This window comes from Salvelinus namaycush, chromosome 17, assembly GCF_016432855.1.
Source record: "Salvelinus namaycush isolate Seneca chromosome 17, SaNama_1.0, whole genome shotgun sequence".
Classification (NCBI taxonomy): Eukaryota; Metazoa; Chordata; class Actinopteri; order Salmoniformes; family Salmonidae; genus Salvelinus; species Salvelinus namaycush.
Genome location: NC_052323.1, coordinates 12,437,420 through 12,462,410, shown reverse-complemented (window position 1 = coordinate 12,462,410; position 24,991 = coordinate 12,437,420). Strand labels below are relative to the sequence as shown.

Sequence of the window (24,991 nt, the reverse complement as noted above, 5' to 3'; positions counted from 1 at the left end):
CATGACTGACAGAACAATGACACGGCAAGTACTGTTGTTTATGTCGGTCCTCTCCCTCAGTTCAGTACACGGGCAGGTCAGTTACTCCATTCCCGAGGAAATGGCGAAAGGCTCTTTAGTCGGTAACATAGCGCAGGATTTGGGGTTAGATATCAAAAGACTGAAATCTGGCAATGCTCGCATACACGTTGGGAACAGTGCGGAATATATCGAGCTGAATAAAGAACGGGGAGTCCTCCTTGTCAAAGAGAGAATAGACCGTGAGGCGTTGTGCAGACAGACGACGCCTTGCGCATTGCATTTTCAGATAATTATGGAGAACCCAATAGAATTTTATCGGGTTACTATTGAGATTACCGATATCAATGATAATGCTCCAGTTTTTCAAATGCACGATATGAGATTTGAGATAAGCGAGTCCGCTATCACGGGGGCAAAATTCGTCTTGGAGAGAGCTTTTGATTCTGATATCGGATTAAATGGACTCCAAACCTATTCGCTTAATCCAACCGATAATTTTGTTTTAAAACTACAAGGTCAGGCTGATGGAATCAAAAAGGTAGAGATGGTTTTACAGAAGCCTTTAGATCGAGAGAAACAGGAGCAGATGTCTTTAGTGTTAACTGCCCTTGATGGAGGAGACCCTCAGATGTCTGGAACAGTGCAGATTCACGTCACTGTGCTAGATGCTAACGACAATGCTCCGGTTTTTACGCAGGCAATATATAAGGCCAGTTTAATCGAAAATTCGAAGAACGGCACTTTGTTAACTACAGTTAGTGCCACCGACATAGATAATGGATCAAATGGTTTAGTCACATATTCTATATCAAGCAGCACAATTGGTATTTTGGACCTATTTGAAATAGATGAGATTAATGGCGAAGTGCATTTGATTAATGAGGTCGACTATGAAACCGCAAAACATTATCAAATAGACGTGAAAGCGAAAGATCAAGGGGGTCTTACAGATTCCAGTAAACTGATAGTCGAAATTATCGACGTTAACGACAATAAACCATTAATTGATTTGATGTCAACTTCTAAATCAATACCAGAAAATTCCCCTTCTCAGACAGTCATAGCTGTAATGAGCGTCCACGACCCAGACTCTGATAATAACGGCGTGGTGGACTGTGTTTTATCTGAAAATATACCCTTTACCATTAAATCGACATCTAATGGCTTCTATAGTCTAGTAACAGACAGTGACTTGGATCGAGAGGGAGCATTTGAATATAACATAATTGTGATGTGCTCTGATGAGGGAGTGCCCTCGCTCTCCAGCAGCGTCACTCTCACCTTACAGATATCAGATGTGAATGACAACGCGCCTGTCTTTGAGAGGAGCTCATATGAGGCCTACATTATAGAAAACAACACACCGGGCCTCTCTATATTCACAGTGAAAGCCAGAGACGCTGACTGGAACCAGAATGCCCGTGTTTCTTACATACTGGAGGAGTCCTCGGTTAACGGAGTGCCCGTCTCATCATATGTGTCCGTTAGTGCTGATAGTGGAGTCGTCCATTCAGTGCGCTCTTTTGACTACGAGCAGATCAAGGATTTCCAGTTCCGTGTAAAAGCGCAAGATGGAGGCTCTCCTCCACTCAGTAGCAATGTGACTGTGAAAATAATGATCCAGGACCAGAATGACAACGCGCCTCAGGTTCTGTACCCAGTCCAGACTAGCAGCTCTCTGGTGGCTGAAATGGTGCCTCGTTCAGCAGATGTGGGCTATCTTGTCACTAAAGTGGTGGCTGTTGATGTGGACTCTGGACAGAATGCCTGGCTCTCGTATAAACTGCAGAAAGCGACAGACAGAGCGCTGTTTGAAGTGGGTTTACAGAATGGAGAAATAAGAACTATACGTCAAGTCAATGATAAAGATGCTGTGAAACAAAGGCTCACTGTTGTAGTGGAGGACAACGGGCAGCCCTCTCGTTCAGCTACAGTCAATGTTAACGTGGCGGTGGCGGACAGCTTCCCTGAAGTGCTCTCGGAGTTCACTGACTTTACGCACGACAAGGAGTACAATGACAACCTGACTTTTTACTTAGTCTTGGCTTTGGCTGTAGTCTCATTTCTGTTCATCACATGTTTAGTGGTTATTATATCAGTGAAAATATACAGATGGAGACAGTCTCGCGTCTTCTATCATTCCAATCTCCCTGTTATTCCGTATTATCCACCGCGTTACGCAGACACTTTGGGGACAGGAACTCTACAGCACGTGTACAATTACGAGGTGTGCAGGACGACTGACTCCAGAAAGAGTGACTGTAAGTTCGTCAGACCCTGTAGTCAGAACGTTCTGATAATGGACCCCAGTTCTACAGGGACGATGCAGCGGATGCAGAGTGAAAATAACATCCTGGATGAACCAGACTCGACATTAGAGGTCTGTGATATTTTATTCTTAATTTTGTACTCCTAAAATGTCATCTATTTCTATTTATACAGTACCAGTCCAAAGTTTGAACACACCTACTCATTCAAGGGTTTTTATTTTTTACTCTTTTCTACATTTGTAGAATAATATTGAAGACATCAATACTATGAAATAACACATATGGAATCATGTAGGAACCAAAAAAGTGTTAAACAAATCAAAATATATTTAATTCTTCAAAGTAGCCACCCTTTGCCTGGATGTCATCTTTGCACACGCTTGGCATTCTCTCAACCAGCTTCACCTGGAATGCTTTTCCAACAGTCTTGAAGGACTTCGCACACGCTGAGCACTTGTTGGCTGCTTTTCCTTCACTCTGTGCTCCAACTCATCCCAAACCATCTCAATTGATTTGACATCGGGTGAATGTGGAGGCCAGGTCATCTGATGCAGCACTCCATCACTCTCCTTCTTGGTCAAATAACCCCTACACAGCCTGGATGTGTGTTGGGTCACTGTCCTGTTAAAAAACAAATGATAGTCCCGCTAAGTGCAAACCAGAGGGGATGGCGTATCGCTGCAGAATGCTGTGGTAGCCATGCAGGTTAAGTGTGCTTTGAATTCTAAATTAATGACTGACAGTGTCACCAGCAAAGGACACTCACACCACCTCCTCCATGCTTCACGGTGGGAACCACACATGCGGAGATCATATGTTCACCTACTCCGCATCTCACAAAGCCCCAATGGTTGGAAGCAACAATCTCAAATTTGGACTCATCAGACCAAATGACAGATTTCCACCGGTCTAATGTCCATTTCTCCTGTTTCTTGGCCCAATCAAGTCTCTTCTTTTTATTGGTGACTTTTAAGTTGTGGTTTCTTTGCAGCAATTCGACCATGACGGCCTGATTCACGCAGTCGCCTCTGAACAGTAATGTTGAGATGTGTCCGTTGCTTGAACTCTGAAGCATTTATTTGGGCTGCAATTTCTGAGGCTGGTAACTCTAATGAACTTATCCTCTGCAGCAGAGGTAACTCTGGGTCTTCCTTTCCTGTGGTGGTCCTCATGAGATCCAGTTTCATCATAGAGCTTGATGGTTTTTGTGATTGCACTTGAAGAAACTTACAGGGTTCTTGAAATTTTCCGGATTGACTGACTTTCATGTCTTAAAGTATTGACGGACTGTCATTTCTCTTTGCTTATTTCAGCTGTTTTTGCCATAATATGGACTTTTATCAAATAGGGGCTATCTTCTGTATACCACCCCTACCTTGTCACAACACAACTGATTGGTTCAAACGCATTAAGAAGGAAATAAATTCCCACAAATTAACTTTTAACAAGGCACACCTGTTAATTGAAATGCATTCCAGGTGGCTACATCACGAAACTGGTTGAGAGAATGCCAAGAGTGTGCAAAGCTGTCAAGGCAAAGGGTAGCTACTTTGAAGAATCTCAAATATGCAATATATTTTGATTTGTTTAACACTTTTCTGGTTAGTACATTATTCAATATGTGTTATTTTATGGTTTTGATGTCTAAACTATTAATCTACAATGTAGAAAATAGTAAAAATATAGAAAAACCCTCGAATGAGTAGGTGTGTCCAAGCTTTTTACTGGTCCTGTATGTTGAAAATGCGTTGTTCAAGTGTAGCCTACCTCCCTGTCAGAAAAGCTCTTCAGTCCATTCTTATTGTACTTTAAGCATCACGGTCATTTGACAGCAGCGCTTTGCACTATATAGTGTGAATTCCATTGTAGCTGTTTAACGTCGTGAATGGTAAAGAAGATACATCCTCATGATGATCAAGCTTGACAATGGATTGTGTGTATTTAATGCACATTTATTCCATGAATAATTTGTTTGCTTGCAGGAAGTGTCCTTCTGTCACTATTAGCCTGTAGTGTAATGCAAAGTTTCGGCCGGGTTCAGACATTCCTTGGCCACAACTACCTGACATCATTGCTTATATTTTGCTTACATACATTGAGCTAGATTATATGTTGATATAGTATACGGTTACTTTACAAGAATTATTTTCTTCAGTATATCGACCCTGACATTTCCAACACTACTGGAGCGTTTTTCTGTCTTTTTATTCAAGTATATTGTCTGTAGTTCAATCCATTAAACTCAGAGGGACGCTGTTGGTCAATGTCTTGCCGTTTTGGAGCAGTTTTGCAGCAGTACCTCCCCCATCATCTCGGTATATTAGAGAGAGAAAGAGCCGCAAGCAGAGAACACAGTCCGGGTTACAGAGAACACTAAGCACCGAGACCCGAGTTGAGCTTCTTTTGTTCCTGATAAACGGATTATTGGCCGAACATGGTGTTATTTTCTGGATTCAAAATTTAAATAATAATACTATTTTCATAACGGATTATATGGTGCTTGTTGTTTCATGTTGAGGGAAAATGTCGGACAGAACAATGACACGGCAAGTACTGTTGTTTATCTCGGTCCTCTCTCTCAGTTCAGTGCACGGGCAGGTCAGTTACTCCATTCCCGAGGAAATGGCGAAAGGCTCTTTAGTCGGTAACATAGCGCAGGATTTAGGTTTAGATATCAAAAGACTGAAATCAGGTAAAGCTCGTATTTATACTGGAGACAGCGCAGAATACATCGATCTGAATAAAGAAAGGGGAGTTCTCCTCATCAAAGAGAGAATAGACCGTGAAGCACTCTGCGGACAGACAACGCCTTGCGCTTTACATTTTCAGATTATTCTGGAGAACCCGATGGAATTTTATACAGCTACAGTTGAGATAACCGATGTCAATGACAATTCACCTATTTTTGAGAGGAGTGAAATTAAATATGAAATTAGTGAATCAGCGCTAACCGGAGCTAAATTTGTATTGGAAAGAGCAGTTGATGACGACGTTGGCGTCAATGGCCTTCAGAGCTACTCACTGAAACCCACTGATAATTTCGTATTGAAAACATTAACTCGTTCAGATGGTGTTAAAAATGTAGAGATGGTTTTACAGAAACCTCTAGACCGAGAGAAACAGGAGCAGATATCTCTGTTGTTGACAGCTGTAGATGGAGGAGAGCCTCAGCTATCAGGAACAATGCAGATACTCATCACTGTACTAGACGCCAATGATAATGCGCCCGTATGTTCTCAGGCAGAGTATAAAGCTAGTGTATCAGAGAACGTATCAAAAGGCACCGTTTTAACAACAATCAGTGCAACTGATGCCGATCAAGGTTCGAACGGAAGAATTACGTATTCTATTCCAAAATCGGGAGCATCCCATCTATTTGAAATTGATAATGTTTACGGTGTGGTAAAATTAAATGGACATATAGACTATGAAAAACGTAAACATTATGAGATAGACGTTCAGGCTACAGATCAGGGAGGTCACTCTGACGCGTGTAAATTAATTATTGAGGTTATAGATACAAATGACAACAAACCATCAATCAATATCATGTCAAAGACGAGTGCCATATCTGAGGACGCTCAACCTGGTACGGTCGTAACAATGATGAATATTCAAGACCCAGATTCTGGTGATAATGGCAGAGTGCAGTGCTCTATTGACGAAAACATCCCGTTTTCAATCAAATCAACATCGAATAATTTCTTTACTGTAGTAACAGACAGTGACTTGGACCGAGAGAGAGCCTCTGAATATAACATCAGTGTGACGTGCTCTGATGAGGGAGTGCCCTCGCTCTCCAGCAGCGTCACTCTCACCTTACAGATATCAGATGTGAATGACAACGCGCCTGTCTTTGAGAGGAGCTCATATGAGGCCTACATTATAGAAAACAACACACCGGGCCTCTCTATATTCACAGTGAAAGCCAGAGACGCTGACTGGAACCAGAATGCCCGTGTTTCTTACATACTCGAGGACTCCTCGGTTAACGGAGTGCCCGTCTCATCATATGTGTCCGTTAGTGCTGATAGTGGAGTCGTCCATTCAGTGCGCTCTTTTGACTACGAGCAGATCAGGGATTTCCAGTTCCGTGTAAAAGCGCAAGATGGAGGCTCTCCTCCACTCAGTAGCAATGTGACTGTGAAAATAATGATCCAGGACCAGAATGACAACGCGCCTCAGGTTCTGTACCCAGTCCAGACTAGCAGCTCTCTGGTGGCTGAAATGGTGCCTCGTTCAGCAGATGTGGACTATCTTGTCACTAAAGTGGTGGCTGTTGATGTGGACTCTGGACAGAATGCCTGGCTCTCGTATAAACTGCAGAAAGCGACAGACAGGGCGCTGTTTGAAGTGGGCTTACAGAATGGAGAAATAAGAACTATACGTCAAGTCAATGATAAAGATGCTGTGAAACAAAGGCTCACTGTTGTAGTGGAGGACAACGGGCAGCCCTCTCGTTCAGCTACAGTCAATGTTAACGTAGCGGTGGCGGACAGCTTCCCTGAAGTGCTCTCGGAGTTCACTGACTTTACGCACGACAAGGAGTACAATGACAACCTGACTTTTTACTTAGTCTTGGCTTTGGCTGTAGTCTCATTTCTGTTCATCACATGTTTAGTTGTTATTATATCAGTGAAAATATACAGATGGAGACAGTCTCGCGTCCTTTATCATTCCAATCTCCCGGTTATTCCGTATTATCCACCGCGCTACGCAGACACTTTGGGGACAGGAACTCTACAGCACGTGTACAATTACGAGGTGTGCAGGACGACTGACTCCAGAAAGAGTGACTGTAAGTTCGTCAGACCCTGTAGTCAGAACGTTCTGATAATGGACCCCAGTTCTACAGGGACGATGCAGCGGATGCAGAGTGAAAATAACATCCTGGATGAACCAGACTCCCCAGCAGAGGTCTGTTATATTTTAACTATTATTTTGTCCCTAAAACAATGTTTTTCTTGTGTATTTTTTTAAGACCATCATGTGATTTTTAACTCTTCGATATCGAGTCTGCATACCTGGGAATTTACCATGCTCAGAAATCCTCTTCATTCCAGTGATGTGGCCATTTCAGAACCATGATCGTGGAAAGCGGACCTTTGCAATGAGGCTGTTTTACAATCTGTAGCCAGTAATTTCCTCTAAGGAGTTTCAGTCAACCTGTCTTTCGTTAGTACTTGTTGTCCACATCTCATTGACATATTAGTTTATATTTGTCATTCAATGAATTAGCTTATGTGTGTTGATATAACGTTATAGTACTCTGCTTCGTCCGTTGGAGATTCGAACATTCCCAAATATGTTAGATTTATTTTAAATAATATTTGTTGTTCAGTAGATTGAACTCTGAGGGACGCTGTTGGTTAGTGTGTTGTAGTATTAGAGCAGATTTGCAGCACTACCTCCCCCATCATCTCGGTATATTAAAGAGAGAGCCTCGTGTAGAGATTACAGTCCGGGTTACAGAGAACACTTAGAACGGAAACATCGAGACACGTTTCTTTTTTTCGAGAATTATGGATTGTTGAATCATTTTCCTTTGATGTTTTGAACTGTAAACGAATGGAATATTACTGACTTCATAACGGATTATAAGACGCTTGTTGTTTCATCTTGAAGGGAAAATGTCTGACAGAACAATGACACGGCAAGTACTGTTGTTTATCTCGGCTCTCTCTCTCAGTTCAGTGCACGGGCAGGTCAGTTACTCCATTCCCGAGGAAATGGCGAAAGGCTCTTTAGTTGGTAACATAGCGCAGGATTTGGGTTTAGATATCAAAAGACTGAAATCAGGTAAAGCTCGTATTTACACTGGAGACAGCGCAGAGTACATCGAGCTGAATAAAGAAAGGGGAGTTCTCCTCATCAAAGAGAGAATAGACCGTGAAGCACTCTGCGGACAGACGACGCCTTGCGCTGTTCATCTACAGATTACTCTGGAAGACCCGATTGAATTCTACAGTGTTACAGTCGAAATCCATGATATAAATGATAATGCACCAAGCTTTAAGAAGAATGAGATGAAATTTAGAATTAGTGAATCGGCAATGGTCGGAGCAAAATTTGTGTTGGAAAGGGCGATGGATCTTGATGTTGGTGTAAATGGCCTACAAAGTTATTTGTTGAAACCAACCGATAATTTTCTTCTGAAGTTGCAAAATCAACCAGACGGAAGCAAAAAGGTGGAGATGGTGCTACAGAAACCTCTAGATAGAGAAAAACAAGAGCATCTTTTTTTAACTCTGACAGCTATGGATGGCGGCGACCCGCCGCTGTCCGGGACAATGCAGATAGAAATAACCGTGCTAGACGCCAACGACAACGCGCCTGTTTTTACGCAAGAAATGTACAAGGCAACCATTACCGAGAATGCTCCAAAAGGCACCGTTTTGAGTACCGTTAGCGCCAGTGATGCCGATGACGGTTTTAATGGTAGAATATCATATTCAATTACCAATACTCTAGATGATGTTCCAGAAATATTTGAAATAAACGAAGACAGTGGTATTGTGGTTTTATCAGGACACATAGACTATGAAAAAGCTCGACATTATGAAATACATGTACAAGCTAGTGATGACGGAGGTCTGACTGATTCTTGTAAAATAAATGTTGAAGTAGTTGATACAAATGACAATAAACCATCTATTAACATTATGTCGAAAACAACTGCAATATCTGAAAATGCTGAACCTGGAACAGTGGTAACCATAATTAATGTACAAGACCCAGACTCTGGTGATAATGGCAGAGTGCAGTGCTCCATAAATGAAAACATTCCTTTTGCGATGAAATTAACATCGAATACTTTCTTTACTATAGTAACAGACAGTGACTTGGACCGAGAGAGAGCCCCTGAATATAACATCAGTGTGACGTGCTCTGATGAGGGAGTGCCCTCGCTCTCCAGCAGCGTCACTCTCACCTTACAGATATCAGATGTGAATGACAACGCGCCTCTCTTTGAGAGGAGCTCATATGAGGCCTACATTATAGAAAACAACACACCGGGCCTCTCTATATTCACAGTGAAAGCCAGAGACGCTGACTGGAACCAGAATGCCCGTGTTTCTTACATACTGGAGGAGTCCTCGGTTAACGGAGTGCCCGTCTCATCATATGTGTCCGTTAGTGCTGATAGTGGAGTCGTCCATTCAGTGCGCTCTTTTGACTACGAGCAGATCAGGGATTTCCAGTTCCGTGTAAAAGCGCAAGATGGAGGCTCTCCTCCTCTCAGTAGCAATGTGACTGTGAAAATAATGATCCAGGACCAGAATGACAACGCGCCTCAGGTTCTGTACCCAGTCCAGACTAGCAGCTCTCTGGTGGCTGAAATGGTGCCTCGTTCAGCAGATGTGGGCTATCTTGTCACTAAAGTGGTGGCTGTTGATGTGGACTCTGGACAGAATGCCTGGCTCTCGTATAAACTGCAGAAAGCGACAGACAGGGCGCTGTTTGAAGTGGGCTTACAGAATGGAGAAATAAGAACTATACGTCAAGTCAATGATAAAGATGCTGTGAAACAAAGGCTCACTGTTGTAGTGGGGGACAACGGACAGCCCTCTCGATCAGCTACAGTCAATGTTAACGTGGCGGTGGCGGACAGCTTCCCTGAAGTGATCTCGGAGTTCACTGACTTTACGCACGACAAGGACTACAATGACAACCTGACTTTTTACTTAGTCTTGGCTTTGGCTGTAGTTTCATTTCTGTTCATCACATGTTTAGTGGTTATTATATCAGTGAAAATATACAGATGGAGACAGTCTCGCACCCTCTATCATTCCAATCTCCCGGTTATTCCGTATTATCCACCGCGTTACGCAGACACTTTGGGGACAGGAACTCTACAGCACGTGTACAATTACGAGGTGTGCAGGACGACTGACTCCAGAAAGAGTGACTGTAAGTTCGTCAGACCCTGTAGTCAGAACGTACTGATAAAGGACCCCAGTTCTACAGGGACGATGCAGCGGATGCAGAGCGAAAAGAACATCCTGGATGAACCAGACTCCCCACTAGAGGTCTGTTACCTTTAAACCATTATCTTTACCCTAAAGCCTTTTTTTCGTAAATGTGCATAATCGTGTGGTGCTACGTGTTTTAAATCCAGTTTGTATACCTGGGAACATTCCATGGTCAGAAATTATCCTCATTCCACTAAACTGTCAATTCAGCACCATGGTCATGGAAAGCGGTGTTTGCAAAGAGGCTGTATTTCAATTGACTCTGCAACATAGTACAGAGTAAATGGTGTTGGATATTGCCTAACGTTTGTAAAGATGAGAAACGCTTTATTTAAGAATTTGATTCATACGTTCATATTAGTGCAATGCACGTTATGCCACACTGCTGGTTTTAGACTGCTGAAACGTGTTTTCTGTTAGATGTAGCCTGTTTCTTCATGCAAGGTGTATTTTGTTTCACTTTTGTTGTCCACATATTTCTGGCATCTTGATTTACAATTCTCCTCAATACATTGCCCCAGATGTGTTGATACGTGAGATGGGTAAAGCGTTACAGCACTGTGCTTTATTCCATGCGTATTCACACCTTCCCAGATACTGTATGTTGGACATTGTTTCCTTTTTTAAAGTGTATCTGTTGTTCAGTAGATTGAACTCAGAGGGACGCTGTTGGTCAGTGTGTTGCAGTTTTAGAGCATATTTGCAGCAGTACCTCCCCCATCATCTCGATATATTAGAGAGAGAAAGAGCCGCATGCAGAGCGCACATTCCGGGGTCCAGAGAACACTAAGCACCGAGACACCGAGCTGAGATTATTTTGTTCCAGAGATACGGATTATTGGCAGAAAAGTGTGTTATTTTCTCGATTTACATCTAACGGAATATTTCATATTTCTTACGGATTATATGGTATTTGTTGTTCCATGGTGCCGCGGAAAATGTCTGACAGAACAATGACACGGCAAGTACTGTTGTTTGTCTCGGTCCTCTCTCTCAGTTCAGTGCACGGGCAGGTCAGTTACTCCATTCCCGAGGAAATGGCGAAAGGCTCTTTAGTCGGTAACATAGCGCAGGATTTGGGTTTAGATATCAAAAGACTGAAATCAGGTAAAGCTCGTATTTATACTGGAGACAGCGCAGAATACATCGAGCTGAACAAAGAAAGGGGAGTTCTCCTTATCAAAGAGAGAATAGACCGTGAAGCACTCTGCGGACAGACGACACCTTGCGCTTTACATTTTCAGATTATTCTAGAGAACCCGATGGAATTTTATACTGTTACCATTGAGATAACTGATACCAATGATAATCCTCCTATTTTTGAAAGGAGTGAAATGAAATGTGAAATTAGTGAGTCCGCCATAGCAGGAGCCAGAATCGTCTTGGATAGAGCAGTTGATCACGATGTTGGCGTTAATGGCCTTCAAAGCTACTCACTTAAACCAACTGATCATTTCAGCCTAAAATCACAAAGTCGATCAGATGGTGTTAAAAATGTAGAGATGGTTTTACAGAAGCCTCTAGACCGAGAGAAACAGGAGCAGATATTTCTGATATTAACAGCTGTAGATGGAGGAGAGCCTCGGCTATCAGGAACAATGCAGATAATCATCACTGTACTAGACATCAATGATAATGCGCCTGTATGTGCTCAGGTTGAGTATAAGGCTAGTATATCCGAAGTTGCTCCAAAAGGAACCGTTTTAACCACAGTAAGCGCATCGGACAGCGATGAAGGTTCTAATGGGAGAATTACGTATTCCATTCCAAAATCTGGAGCAGCTCATCTGTTTGAAGTTAATAAAGACAGCGGTGTAGTGAATTTAGTTGGGTTTATGGATTATGAAAAAACGAAACATTATCAGATTGATATTGAAGCTAGAGATCAGGGTGGTCTGGCAGATAATTGTAAACTTATTATTGAGGTAACTGATATAAATGATAACGTACCAGCTATTAATTTAATGTCTAAATCAAACGTCATATCCGAAGATGCCAAACCCGGTACAGTCGTAACAATGATTAATATTCAAGACCCAGACTCGGATGAAAACGGCATGGTGCAATGCGCCATAAATGAAAACATACCCTTTTTGATGAAACCTACCGCGAATAATTTCTTTACATTAGTAACTGATAGTGACTTGGACCGAGAGAGAGCCTCTGAGTATAACATCAGTGTGACATGCTCTGATGAGGGAGTGCCCTCGCTCTCCAGCAGCGTCACTCTCACCTTACAGATATCAGATGTGAATGACAACGCGCCTGTCTTTGAGAGGAGCTCATATGAGGCCTACATTTTAGAAAACAACACACCGGGCCTCTCTATATTCACAGTGAAAGCCAGAGACGCTGACTGGAACCAGAATGCCCGTGTTTCTTACATACTGGAGGAGTCCTCGGTTAACGGAGTGCCCGTCTCATCATATGTGTCCGTTAGTGCTGATAGTGGAGTCGTCCATTCAGTGCGCTCTTTTGACTACGAGCAGATCAAGGATTTCCAGTTCCGTGTAAAAGCGCAAGATGGAGGCTCTCCTCCACTCAGTAGCAATGTGACTGTGAAAATAATGATCCAGGACCAGAACGACAACGCGCCTCAGGTTCTGTACCCAGTCCAGACTAGCAGCTCTCTGGTGGCTGAAATGGTGCCTCGTTCAGCAGATGTGGACTATCTTGTCACTAAAGTGGTGGCTGTTGATGTGGACTCTGGACAGAATGCCTGGCTCTCGTATAAACTGCAGAAAGCGACAGACAGGGCGCTGTTTGAAGTGGGCTTACAGAATGGAGAAATAAGAACTATACGTCAAGTCAATGATAAAGATGCTGTGAAACAAAGGCTCACTGTTGTAGTGGGGGACAACGGGCAGCCCTCTCGTTCAGCTACAGTCAATGTTAACGTAGCGGTGGCGGACAGCTTCCCTGAAGTGCTCTCGGAGTTCACTGACTTTACGTATGACAAGGAGTACAATGACAACCTGACTTTTTACTTAGTCTTGGCTTTGGCTGTAGTCTCATTTCTGTTCATCACATGTTTAGTGGTTATTATGTCAGTGAAAATATACAGATGGAGACAGTCTCGCGTCCTCTATCATTCCAATCTCCCGGTTATTCCGTATTATCCACCGCGTTACGCAGACACTTTGGGGACAGGAACTCTACAGCACGTGTACAATTACGAGGTGTGCAGGACGACTGACTCCAGAAAGAGTGACTGTAAGTTCGTCAGACCCTGTAGTCAGAACGTACTGATAATGGACCCCAGTTCTACAGGGACGATGCAGCGGATGCAGAGTGAACAGAACATCCTGGATGAACCAGACTCCCCAGTAGAGGTCTGTTATAATTGAGTCATTATCCTTCCCCTAAATCAAAAATGTTTGACTATTGTGTAAATTAGTTTATGTTTTTAATGTTTTATTTTAACGGTTTCTACATCGACTCTGTTTCCATGGTCAGAAATGCTCTTCGTTTAACTGTTATGTGGCCATTTCAGCACCACATTCGTGGTCAGCGCTGCTCTGCAAAGCGGCTCTATTTCAATAGACCCTTTAACATTGTAAAGAGTGAATTATACTGGGATATTGCCTAATCTTTGTAAAGAAGAGGCAAACGTTTTCTGTACTATAAATTGTATTCATATGTATATATACACATTTTTAGTAGCCTACGTAATGCACAGTAATGCCATACTGCTGCTTATAGTTGCAGAAAGTTGCTTTCGGTCTCGATGATTAGCTTCACGCAAGGTGTATTTTGTTTGACCTTTCTTCTTCAGTTACTTCTTGTATCATGGTTTACATTTATCCTAAATACATTGTCTTATATGAATTAATGAATTACATTTTATTTTCGTGTCAAATCGCCAGTTTGCAACCCTTTGACACAAACATTACAATAATGCACTGTGATTGGCACCAAGAGATGATTCAAGTGTGAGACAGGTCTATACAGAATTTATATACATACGTGCCATTTGCTATAAAGGAGCTACTTATTTGTTTAATTGAATTGTAGGTCGCCATTATCCTTTTATTCCAGGCTTTATCTAAAAAAATCCGCAAACAGAAATACACAATGGACAAAAAAACATGTCAGTTTTTCCTCATGGCTCAGCCACATCATTTCAGGGTTTATCTGGTGGGCTTTCTGCAATAAAGACAAGCATATATTGTGGTAGAAAGGTCCGTAGAGGATCAAATGAATTTCATTCTCTATTTTTTCGAGGTCATAGTCTTTTCTCTTCCATTTCACCATTATACCGACCTGTTTCACTACGCAGGGGCAATATCCCTGATCTTACCTGTTTCACTACGCAGGGGCAATATCCCTGATCTTACCTGTTTCACTACGCAGGGGCAATATCCCTGATCTTACCTGTTTCACTAAGCAGGGGCAATATCCCTGATCTTACCTGTTTCACTACGCAGGGGCAATGTCCCTGATCTTACCTGTTTCACTACGCAGGGGCAATATCCCTGATCTTACCTGTTTCACTACGCAGGGGCAATGTCCCTGATCTTACATGGGCACATAGCGATCTCTTGCTTATATGTAGGTTGTTCATAATATATCTCTCACACACGAATTCACCCTTAATCAAACAAAAGGTTTTCAACTTGGGTTTATGATTAATCTCCTCCACTCATTTCTTTTCATATTGCGTAATCAGTTTTTTTTTAACAGCGTCTATGTCTCACTTAATTCGGTTTTCGTACAACTGTTCACAGTCAGACTGTTGGAAAATGTCAGACATTTCAGTTGCCCATGCTCCCCTTTTGGAGAGATCCCATTGGAAAAACTTTGCTGACTATTCTGGCAATTGGTATATCCAACGGTCTATTCCAAAGTCTCACCATACACGCCTTCCATCTCATCTCATAGGGTTCCCAGCGCATGTCCCCAGTTATTGCCAGTATAGATGCAAACATTGTGGGTACCTACAAAATAACGCACTGCTCTGTTATGGACATGTTCGTTTTTGAGATACCTCTTAGCACCCTACATTCCTGCTGAATAGTCAAAAACAGGACACACGCATATCTGATACAGTTTGGAATACGTGGCATAATCAATATCTTTGTGTTTTTCTTTTTCTTTAACCCCCCCAAGAGCTCTACTTACTGAGTCGGCCAGGGCAGATGTATAGAAAGGTCATATGTGATTCAATTGCCTACATTACTGGGTTGGGTGAAGCTTGATAGTGCTATGCTTTATTCCATGGAGATTCACACCTTCCCAAATATGTTGGAATGTGTTATTTTTGAAGTATCTGTTGTTCAGTAGATTGAACTCAGAGGGACGCTGTTGGTCAGTGTGTTGCAGTTTTAGAGCAGATTTGCAGCAGTACCTCCCCCACCATCTCGATATATTAGAGAGAGAAAGAGCCGCACGCAGAGCGCACAGTCCGGGTTACAGAGAACACTAAGCACCGAGACACCGTACTGAGTTTCTTTTGTTCTGGAGATACGGATTATTGCTATTTTTTGTATTTATTGTTGGACATACATCTGAAGGAATTATACTGTTCTCTTATCGGATTATAAGGCGGTTGTTGTTTCATGTTGAAGGGAAAATGTCGGACAGAACAATGACACGGCAAATACTGTTGTTTATCTCGGTTCTCTCTCTCAGTTCAGTGCACGGGCAGGTCAGTTACTCCATTCCCGAGGAAATGGCGAAAGGCTCTTTAGTCGGTAACATAGCGCAGGATTTGGGTTTAGATATCAAAAGACTGAAATCAGGTAAAGCTCGTATTTACACTGGAGACAGCGCAGAGTACATCGAGCTGAACAAAGAACGGGGAGTTCTCCTCATCAAAGAGAGAATAGACCGTGAAGCTCTCTGCGGACAGACGACGCCTTGCGCACTACATTTTCAGATTATTCTAGAGAACCCGATGGAATTTTATTCCATTACTGTTGAGGTAACTGATGTCAATGACAACCCACCGGTTTTCAAGAAAAGTGATATCAGGTTTAGAATTAGCGAGTCAGCTCTGACGGGAGCTAAATTCATTTTGGAGAGAGCTATAGATCCAGACGTTGGTATTAATGGCCTCCAAAGCTATTCTCTCAGTTCAAATGGTAATTTTGCACTAAAACTGCAAAATCAGCCAGGTGGTGGTAAAAATGTCGAAATGATTTTACAGAAGTCTCTAGATCGAGAAAAACAAGAGCAAATATTAATAGTGTTAACAGCAATGGATGGAGGAGAGCCTCAGATATCTGGTACTGCACAGATACACGTCACCGTGTTAGACGCCAATGACAATGCCCCAATTTTTACGCAGCCGATTTACAGAGCTACAATTACTGAGAATGCACAGAAAGGTACAGTTGTTACTAAGGTCAGTGCACACGATGCTGATCAGGGCACTAATGGCAAAATAACATACTCAGTAACAAATACACAGGACGATTTTCCTGAAATGTTTGAAATTAATTATGTTGATGGTGAAGTTATATTAACTGGGGAAATAGACTATGAAAAAGCTCACCATTATCAGATACATATACAAGCCAGTGATGACGGAGGGCTGACTGATTCATGTAAAATAATTCTTGACGTCATTGATATAAATGATAACAAACCAGCTATTAATATTATGTCCAAGACTAACGTCATAACAGAAGATTCTAAACCCGGTACTGTAGTAACTATGATTAATGTACAAGACCCAGACTCAGGTGAAAATGGTAAAGTCCAGTGTTCGATAAACGACAATATTCCATTTACAATCAAATCAACGACAAATAATTTCTTTACTTTAGTAACAGACAGTGACTTGGACCGAGAGAGAGCCCCTGAATATAACATCAGTGTGACGTGCTCTGATGAGGGAGTGCCCTCGCTCTCCAGCAGCGTCACTCTCGCCTTACAGATATCAGATGTGAATGACAACGCGCCTGTCTTTGAGAGGAGCTCATATGAGGCCTACATTATAGAAAACAACACACCGGGCCTATCTATATTCACAGTGAAAGCCAGAGACGCTGACTGGAACCAGAATGCCCGTGTTTCTTACATACTCGAGGACTCCTCGGTTAACGGAGTGCCTGTCTCGTCATATGTGTCCGTTAGTGCTGATAGTGGAGTCGTCCATTCAGTGCGCTCTTTTGACTACGAGCAGATCAAGGATTTCCAGTTCCGCGTAAAAGCGCAGGATGGAGGCTCTCCTCCTCTCAGTAGCAATGTGACTGTGAAAATAATGATCAAGGACCAGAATGACAACGCGCCTCAGGTTCTGTACCCAGTCCAGACTAGCAGCTCTCTGGTGGCTGAAATGGTGCCTCGTTCAGCAGATGTGGGCTATCTTGTAACTAAAGTGGTGGCTGTTGATGTGGACTCTGGACAGAATGCCTGGCTCTCGTATAAACTGCAGAAAGCGACAGACAGGGCGCTGTTTGAAGTGGGCTTACAGAATGGAGAAATAAGAACTATTCGCCAAGTCACTGATAAAGATGCTGTGAAACAAAGGCTCACTGTTGTAGTGGAGGACAACGGGCAGCCCTCTCGTTCAGCTACAGTCAATGTTAACGTGGCGGTGGCGGACAGCTTCCCTGAAGTGCTCTCGGAGTTCACTGACTTTACGCACGACAAGGAGTACAATGATAACCTGACTTTTTACTTAGTCTTGGCTTTGGCTGTAGTCTCATTTCTGTTCATCACATGTTTAGTGGTTATTATGTCAGTGAAAATATACAGATGGAGACAGTCTCGCGTCCTCTATCATTCCAATCTCCCTGTTATTCCGTATTATCCACCGCGCTACGCAGACACTTTGGGGACAGGAACTCTACAGCACGTGTACAATTACGAGGTGTGCAGGACGACTGACTCCAGAAAGAGTGACTGTAAGTTCGTCAGACCCTGTAGTCAGAACGTACTGATAATGGACCCCAGTTCTACAGGGACGATGCAGCGGATGCAGAGTGAACAGAACATCCTGGATGAACCAGACTCCCCACTAGAGGTCTGTTATATTTTAATCAATATCTTTTCCCTAAAAATACGATTTTCTGTTGTTTATCCATCGCGTGATTTTACCTGTTTGAAATCCAATACGCACCTGCAAGATTTAATGGTCAGACATGCTCTTCATTCCGCTGATATGTGACCATTTCAGCACCATGGTCATGGACAGCGGAAGAGGCTGTATTTCAATGGGTGTCTTGTAGTTTCCTATATTAGCATAGTTTCAATTCATCCACATCTTACTGTCATGTTGGTTTCCATGGTCATTAATACTTAGGCCTATATGTGTTGATATAGAATGATAGTGCTGCATTTGATCCCATGCAGATTCTAACCAGCCCAAATATCTTGTAATATTTTTCGTATTCTGTAGTTCAGTGAATTTAACTCAGAGGGACGCTGTTGGTCAGTGTGTTGCAGTTTTAGAGCATATTTGCAGCAGTACCTCCCCCATCATCTCGATATATTAGAGAGAGAAAGAGCCGCACGCAGAGAACACAGTCCGGGTTACAGAGAACACTAAGCACAGAGACTCCGTACTGAGATTCTTTTGTTCTGGAGATACGGATTATTGGTATAACATTTTGTTATTTTCTCGGTTTACATCTGAAGGAAATATACTATTCTCATAACGGATTATATGGTGCTTGTTGCTTCATGTTGAAGGGAAAATGTCTGACAGAACAATGACACGGCAAGTACTGTTGTTTATCTCGGTCCTCTCTCTCAGTTCAGTGCACGGGCAGGTCAGTTACTCCATTCCCGAGGAAATGGCGAAAGGCTCTTTAGTTGGTAACATAGCGCAGGATTTGGGTTTAGATATCAATAGACTGAAATCAGGTAAAGCTCGTATTTATACTGGAGACAGCGCAGAATACATCGAGCTGAACAAAGAACGGGGAGTTCTCCTCATCAAAGACAGAATAGACCGTGAAGCGCTCTGCGGACAGACGACGCCTTGTGCACTACATTTTCAGATTATTCTGGAGAACCCGATGGAATTTTACACCATAACTGTTGAGATAACGGATGTTAACGATAATAATCCATCATTCGAAAAGAGTGACGTACAATTTAAAATAAGCGAGTCTGCAGTCAGCGGAGCAAAATTTATATTAGACGGAGCAATGGATCAGGACGTCGGTATCAATGGCCTACAAAGATATACGTTGAAACCAGCCGATAATTTTGCTCTTGAATTGCATAATCAAGCCGATGGCAATAAAAACGTAGAGATGGTTTTAAAGAAACCTCTAGATCGTGAAAAAGTGGAACAAATATCTCTGATATTAACAGCAGTAGATGGAGGAGAGCCTCCGCTATCAGGAACAATGCAGATACTCATCACTGTACTCGACGCCAATGACAATCCACCCGTTTTTACGCAGCATATATATAAAGCTACCGTTACTGAGCACTCCCCAAAAGGAACACTTGTAACTTCAGTGAGCGCATCAGATGCCGATCATGGATCAAACAGCAAAGTAACCTATTCAGTTCGAAACACTTTAGATGATGTCAGAGAAATGTTTGACGTTAACGAGGACAACGGCGAGATTAGATTGATAGGAAATATTGATTACGAGAAGACACGACGTTTTCAGATCAGCCTGCGGGCAAGTGATGACGGAGGACTTACAGATTCATGCAAAGTGATAGTTGAAGTAGTTGACACCAATGATAATAAGCCTAATATTAACATTATGTCTAAATCAAACGTGATCTCCGAAGATGCTAAAGCTGGTACTGTCGTAACTATGATGAATATTCAAGACCCAGACTCTGGTGATAATGGCAGAGTGCAGTGCTCCATAAATGAAAACATTCCTTTTGCCATGAAATCAACATCAAATAATTTTTTTACTGTAGTAACAGACAGTGACTTGGACCGAGAGAGAGCCCCTGAATATAACATCAGTGTGACGTGCTCTGATGAGGGAGTGCCCTCGCTCTCCAGCAGCGTCACTCTCACCTTACAGATATCAGATGTGAATGACAACGCGCCTGTCTTTGAGAGGAGCTCATATGAGGCCTACATTATAGAAAACAACACACCGGGCCTCTCTATATTCACAGTGAAAGCCAGAGACGCTGACTGGAACCAGAATGCCTGTGTTTCTTACACACTGGAGGACTCCTCGGTTAACGGAGTGCCCGTCTCCTCATATGTGTCCGTTAGTGCTGATAGTGGAGTCGTCCATTCAGTGCGCTCTTTTGACTACGAGCAGATCAAGGATTTCCAGTTCCGTGTAAAAGCGCAGGATGGAGGCTCTCCTCCACTCAGTAGCAATGTGACTGTGAAAATAATGATTCAGGACCAGAACGACAACGCGCCTCAGGTTCTGTACCCAGTCCAGACTAGCAACTCTCTGGTGGCTGAAATGGTGCCTCGTTCAGCAGATGTGGGCTATCTTGTCACTAAAGTGGTGGCTGTTGATGTGGACTCTGGACAGAATGCCTGGCTCTCGTATAAACTGCAGAAAGCGACAGACAGGGCACTGTTTGAAGTGGGCTTACAGAATGGAGAAATAAGAACTATTCGTCAAGTCAATGATAAAGATGTTGTGAAACAAAGGCTCACTGTTGTAGTGGAGGACAACGGGCAGCCCTCTCGTTCAGCTACAGTCAATGTTAACGTGGCGGTGGCGGACAGCTTTCCTGAAGTGCTCTCGGAGTTCACTGACTTTACGCACGACAAGGACTACAATGACAACCTGACTTTTTACTTAGTCTTGGCTTTGGCTGTAGTCTCATTTTTGTTCATCACATGTTTAGTGGTTATTATATCAGTGAAAATATACAGATGGAGACAGTCACGCGTCCTCTATCATTCCAATCTCCCGGTTATTCCGTATTATCCACCGCGTTACGCAGACACTTTGGGGACAGGAACTCTACAGCACGTGTACAATTACGAGGTGTGCAGGACGACTGACTCCAGAAAGAGTGACTGTAAGTTCGTCAGACCCTGTAGTCAGAACGTACTGATAATGGACCCCAGTTCTACAGGGACGATGCAGCGCGTGCAGAGTGAACAGAACATCCTGGATGAACCAGACTCCCCAGTAGAGGTCTGTTTTATTTGAGTCATTATCCTTCCCTTTAATCTAAGGTTGAACTGTGACATGTACATTTGTAACTATTTCTTGCCATTTTAGCTGTTTCTAAATCTTGTCTTTATACCTGCGAAGGTTCCATGGTCAGAAATGCTCTGAATTCCACTGATATTTGGCCATTTCAGCACCACGGTGGTGAACAGCGCTGCTCTCCAAAGCGGCTGTATTGCAATAGATCCTGTAACATAGTAAAGAGTGAATTATACAGGGATATTGCCTAACCTTTGTAAAGATGAGCAAACGTTTTCTGTACTAGAAATTGGATTCATAGGTATATACACGTTTTCTGTATCCTACAAAATCCACAGTAATACCATAGTGCTGGTTATAGTTGCAGAAAGTTGCTTTCTGTCCCGAGGATTAGTTTAGCGTAACGTGTATTTTGTTCGATATTTCTTGTCCACATACTACTGGCATCATGGTTTACATTTGTCCTACATACATGAGCTTAAATGTGTTAATATAGTATAATATAATATATACATTACTGGGTTGGGTGAAGCTTGATAGTGCTATGCTTTATTCCATGGAGATTCACACCTTCCCAAATATGTTGGAAGGTGTTTCTTTTTAAGTATATTTGTAGTTGAGTGGATTGAACTCAGAGGGACGCTGTTGGTCAGTGTGTTGCAGTTTTAGAGCAGATTTGCAGCAGTACCTCCCCCACCATCTCGGTATATTAGAGAGAGAAAGAGCCGCATGCAGAGCGCACAGTCCGGGTTACAGAGAACACTAAGCACGGAGACACCGTACTGAGATTCTTTTGTTCCAGAGTGGTGGAGTTTAGGGACATATTTTTTTCTTCACTAAACAGTGAAAACTAATGGAATATCACGGCGTTCTTTACGGATTGTAACGTGTTTGTTGCTTGATATGGCAGAGAAAATGTCGGACAGAACAATGACACGGCAAGTACTGTTGTTTATCTCGGTCCTCTCCCTCAGTTCAGTGCACGGGCAGATTAGTTACTCCATTCCGGAGGAAATGGCGAAAGGCTCTTTAGTCGGTAACATAGCGCAGGATTTGGGTTTAGATATTAAAAGACTGATATCAGGTAAAGCTCGTATTTTTACTGGAGACAGCGCGGAGTACATCGAGCTGAATAAAGAAAGGGGAGTTCTCCTCATCAAAGCGAGAATAGACCGTGAAGCTCTCTGCGGAATGACAACGCCTTGTGCATTGCATTTTCAGATAATTCTAGAAAATCCCATGGAATTCTTTCGAGTAACTGTTGAGATTACAGATGTAAACGATAATGCTCCTAGTTTTAAGAAGACGGAGAAACGTTTTGAAATCAGTGAGTCTGCAGTGATTGGCGCGACATTTATGCTGGAGATAGCAATAGATCCTGACGTTGATCTTAACGGTCTCCAGAGCTACACTCTTAAACCCATTGATCATTTTCATTTAAAACAAAAAAATCAACCCGATGGAAGTAAAAAGGTAGAGATGGTTTTGCAGCAGCCTTTAGATCGGGAGAAACAGGAGCAGCTATCTTTAGTATTAACAGCTATAGATGGAGGCGAACCGCAGCGATCTGGAACAGTGCAGATACATGTTACAGTGTTAGATATAAACGACAATGCACCTGTTTTTACGCAGGAGATTTACAAAGCAACGGTTGTTGAGAATTCACCTAAAGGAGCCTTATTGGCCACTGTTAGCGCCTCTGATGCGGATAAAGGGTCTAATAGCATGGTCAGCTATTCTTTGTCCAGCAGCACTGATCTCTTTGAGTTAGACAGCGAAAGTGGTGAATTTAGACTAATCGGTCATATAGATTATGAAAAGGCAAAATATTATCAAATGTTTATAGAAGCAATGGATGAAGGAGGGCTTTCTGATTCCAGTAAAATAATCATAGATGTTATTGACGTCAATGACAACAGCCCCATTATTATTATAATGTCAAAGTCTAGTTCAATAGCGGAAGACTCTATCTCTAATACAGTTATAACCATGATCAGCGTTAACGACCCAGATTCTGATAGTAACGGACAGGTACACTGTGGGATAAATGAAAACATTCCATTCACCATTAAATCCATATCCAACGCCTTTTACAGCCTGGTAACAGACAGTGACTTGGACCGAGAGAGAGCCTCTGAGTATAACATCAGTGTGACGTGCTCTGATGAGGGAGTGCCCTCGCTCTCCAGCAGCGTCACTCTCACCTTACAGATATCAGATGTGAATGACAACGCGCCTGTCTTTGAGAGGAGCTCATATGAGGCCTACATTATAGAAAACAACACACCGGGCCTCTCTATATTCACAGTGAAAGCCAGAGACGCTGACTGGAACCAGAATGCCCGTGTTTCTTACATACTGGAGGAGTCCTCGGTTAACGGAGTGCCCGTCTCATCATATGTGTCCGTTAGTGCTGATAGTGGAGTCGTCCATTCAGTGCGCTCTTTTGACTACGAGCAGATCAAGGATTTCCAGTTCCGTGTAAAAGCGCAGGATGGAGGCTCTCCTCCTCTCAGTAGCAATGTGACTGTGAAAATAATGATCCAGGACCAGAACGACAACGCGCCTCAGGTTCTGTACCCAGTCCAGACTAGCAGCTCTCTGGTGGCTGAAATGGTGCCTCGTTCAGCAGATGTGGGCTATCTTGTCACTAAAGTGGTGGCTGTTGATGTGGACTCTGGACAGAATGCCTGGCTCTCGTATAAACTGCAGAAAGCGACAGACAGGGCGCTGTTTGAAGTGGGTTTACAGAATGGAGAAATAAGAACTATACGCCAAGTCAATGATAAAGATGCTGTGAAACAAAGGCTCACTGTTGTAGTGGAGGACAACGGGCAGCCCTCTCGTTCAGCTACAGTCAATGTTAACGTGGCGGTGGCGGACAGCTTCCCTGAAGTGCTCTCGGAGTTCACTGACTTTACGCACGACAAGGAGTACAATGACAACCTGACTTTTTACTTAGTCTTGGCTTTGGCTGTAGTCTCATTTCTTTTCATCACATGTTTAGTGGTTATTATATCAGTGAAAATATACAGATGGAGACAGTCTCGCATCCTCTATCATTCCAATCTCCCGGTTATTCCGTATTATCCACCGCGTTACGCAGACACTTTGGGGACAGGAACTCTACAGCACGTGTACAATTACGAGGTGTGCAGGACGACTGACTCCAGAAAGAGTGACTGTAAGTTCGTCAGACCCTGTAGTCAGAACGTACTGATAATAGACCCCAGTTCTACAGGGACGATGCAGCGGATGCAGAGTGAACAGAACATCCTGGATGAACCAGACTCCCCACTAGAGGTCTGTTATATTTGAATCATTATCTTTTCCCTAATATACGTCGTGTGATTTAAACTGTTTGAAATCCAATTAAGTACCTGCAAGTTTTAAGTCAGACATGCTCTTCATTCCGCTGATATGTGACCATTTCAGCACCATGGTCATGGACAGCGGAAGAGGCTGTATTTCAATGCACCCAATGCACCCTCTTGTAGTTTCCATGGTCATTAATACTTAGGCCTATATGTGTTGATATAGAATGATAGTGCTGCATTTGATCCCATGCGGATTCTAACCAGCCCAAATATCTTGTAATATTTTTCGTATTCTGTAGTTCAGTGAATTTAACTCAGAGGGACGCTGTTGGTCAGTGTGTTGCAGTTTT

At 42.8% G+C, this 24,991-nt stretch overlaps 6 protein-coding genes across 7 annotated transcripts in view; all 6 read left to right on the top strand.

Annotated features, from left to right (window-relative positions):
• Positions 1-40: 40 nt before the first annotated feature.
• Positions 41-2,437, top strand: LOC120061906 (protocadherin beta-5-like). The gene is made up of 2 exons (XM_039011684.1): positions 41-338; positions 1,626-2,437. Exons 1-2 carry the CDS (start codon positions 41-43, stop codon positions 2,435-2,437), a joined length of 1,110 nt encoding a protein of 369 aa, XP_038867612.1.
• Positions 2,438-4,814: 2,377 nt separating this feature from the next.
• Positions 4,815-7,284, top strand: LOC120061905 (protocadherin beta-16-like). Its single transcript, XM_039011683.1, has 3 exons — positions 4,815-5,158; positions 6,440-7,208; positions 7,273-7,284. The coding sequence occupies exons 1-3, from the start codon at positions 4,815-4,817 to the stop codon at positions 7,282-7,284; spliced, it is 1,125 nt and encodes a 374-aa protein (XP_038867611.1).
• A 637-nt stretch (positions 7,285-7,921) lies between these two features.
• On the top strand, positions 7,922-10,336 carry LOC120061904 (protocadherin beta-16-like). The gene has a single exon (XM_039011682.1). The coding sequence runs from the start codon at positions 7,922-7,924 to the stop codon at positions 10,334-10,336; it is 2,415 nt and encodes an 804-aa protein (XP_038867610.1).
• Positions 10,337-11,217: 881 nt separating this feature from the next.
• Positions 11,218-13,611, top strand: LOC120061903 (protocadherin beta-16-like). Its single transcript, XM_039011681.1, has 2 exons — positions 11,218-11,546; positions 12,828-13,611. The coding sequence occupies exons 1-2, from the start codon at positions 11,218-11,220 to the stop codon at positions 13,609-13,611; spliced, it is 1,113 nt and encodes a 370-aa protein (XP_038867609.1).
• A 2,225-nt stretch (positions 13,612-15,836) lies between these two features.
• Positions 15,837-18,592, top strand: LOC120061902 (protocadherin beta-16-like). The gene is made up of 3 exons (XM_039011680.1): positions 15,837-16,187; positions 17,481-18,236; positions 18,566-18,592. The coding sequence occupies exons 1-3, from the start codon at positions 15,837-15,839 to the stop codon at positions 18,590-18,592; spliced, it is 1,134 nt and encodes a 377-aa protein (XP_038867608.1).
• Positions 18,593-18,909: 317 nt separating this feature from the next.
• The window catches only part of LOC120062308 (protocadherin gamma-A11-like), a 65,457-nt gene continuing 59,375 nt past the window's right edge, over positions 18,910-24,991 (top strand). The window contains exon 1 of one of the 2 annotated variants that reach the window (XM_039012178.1): positions 18,910-21,309. In XM_039012178.1, coding sequence (XP_038868106.1) covers positions 18,910-21,309 — 2,400 coding nt within the window. Of the gene's footprint in view, positions 21,310-22,239; positions 24,628-24,991 lie in introns of those variants that run through there. The other variant, XM_039012179.1, reaches the window with a different exon arrangement.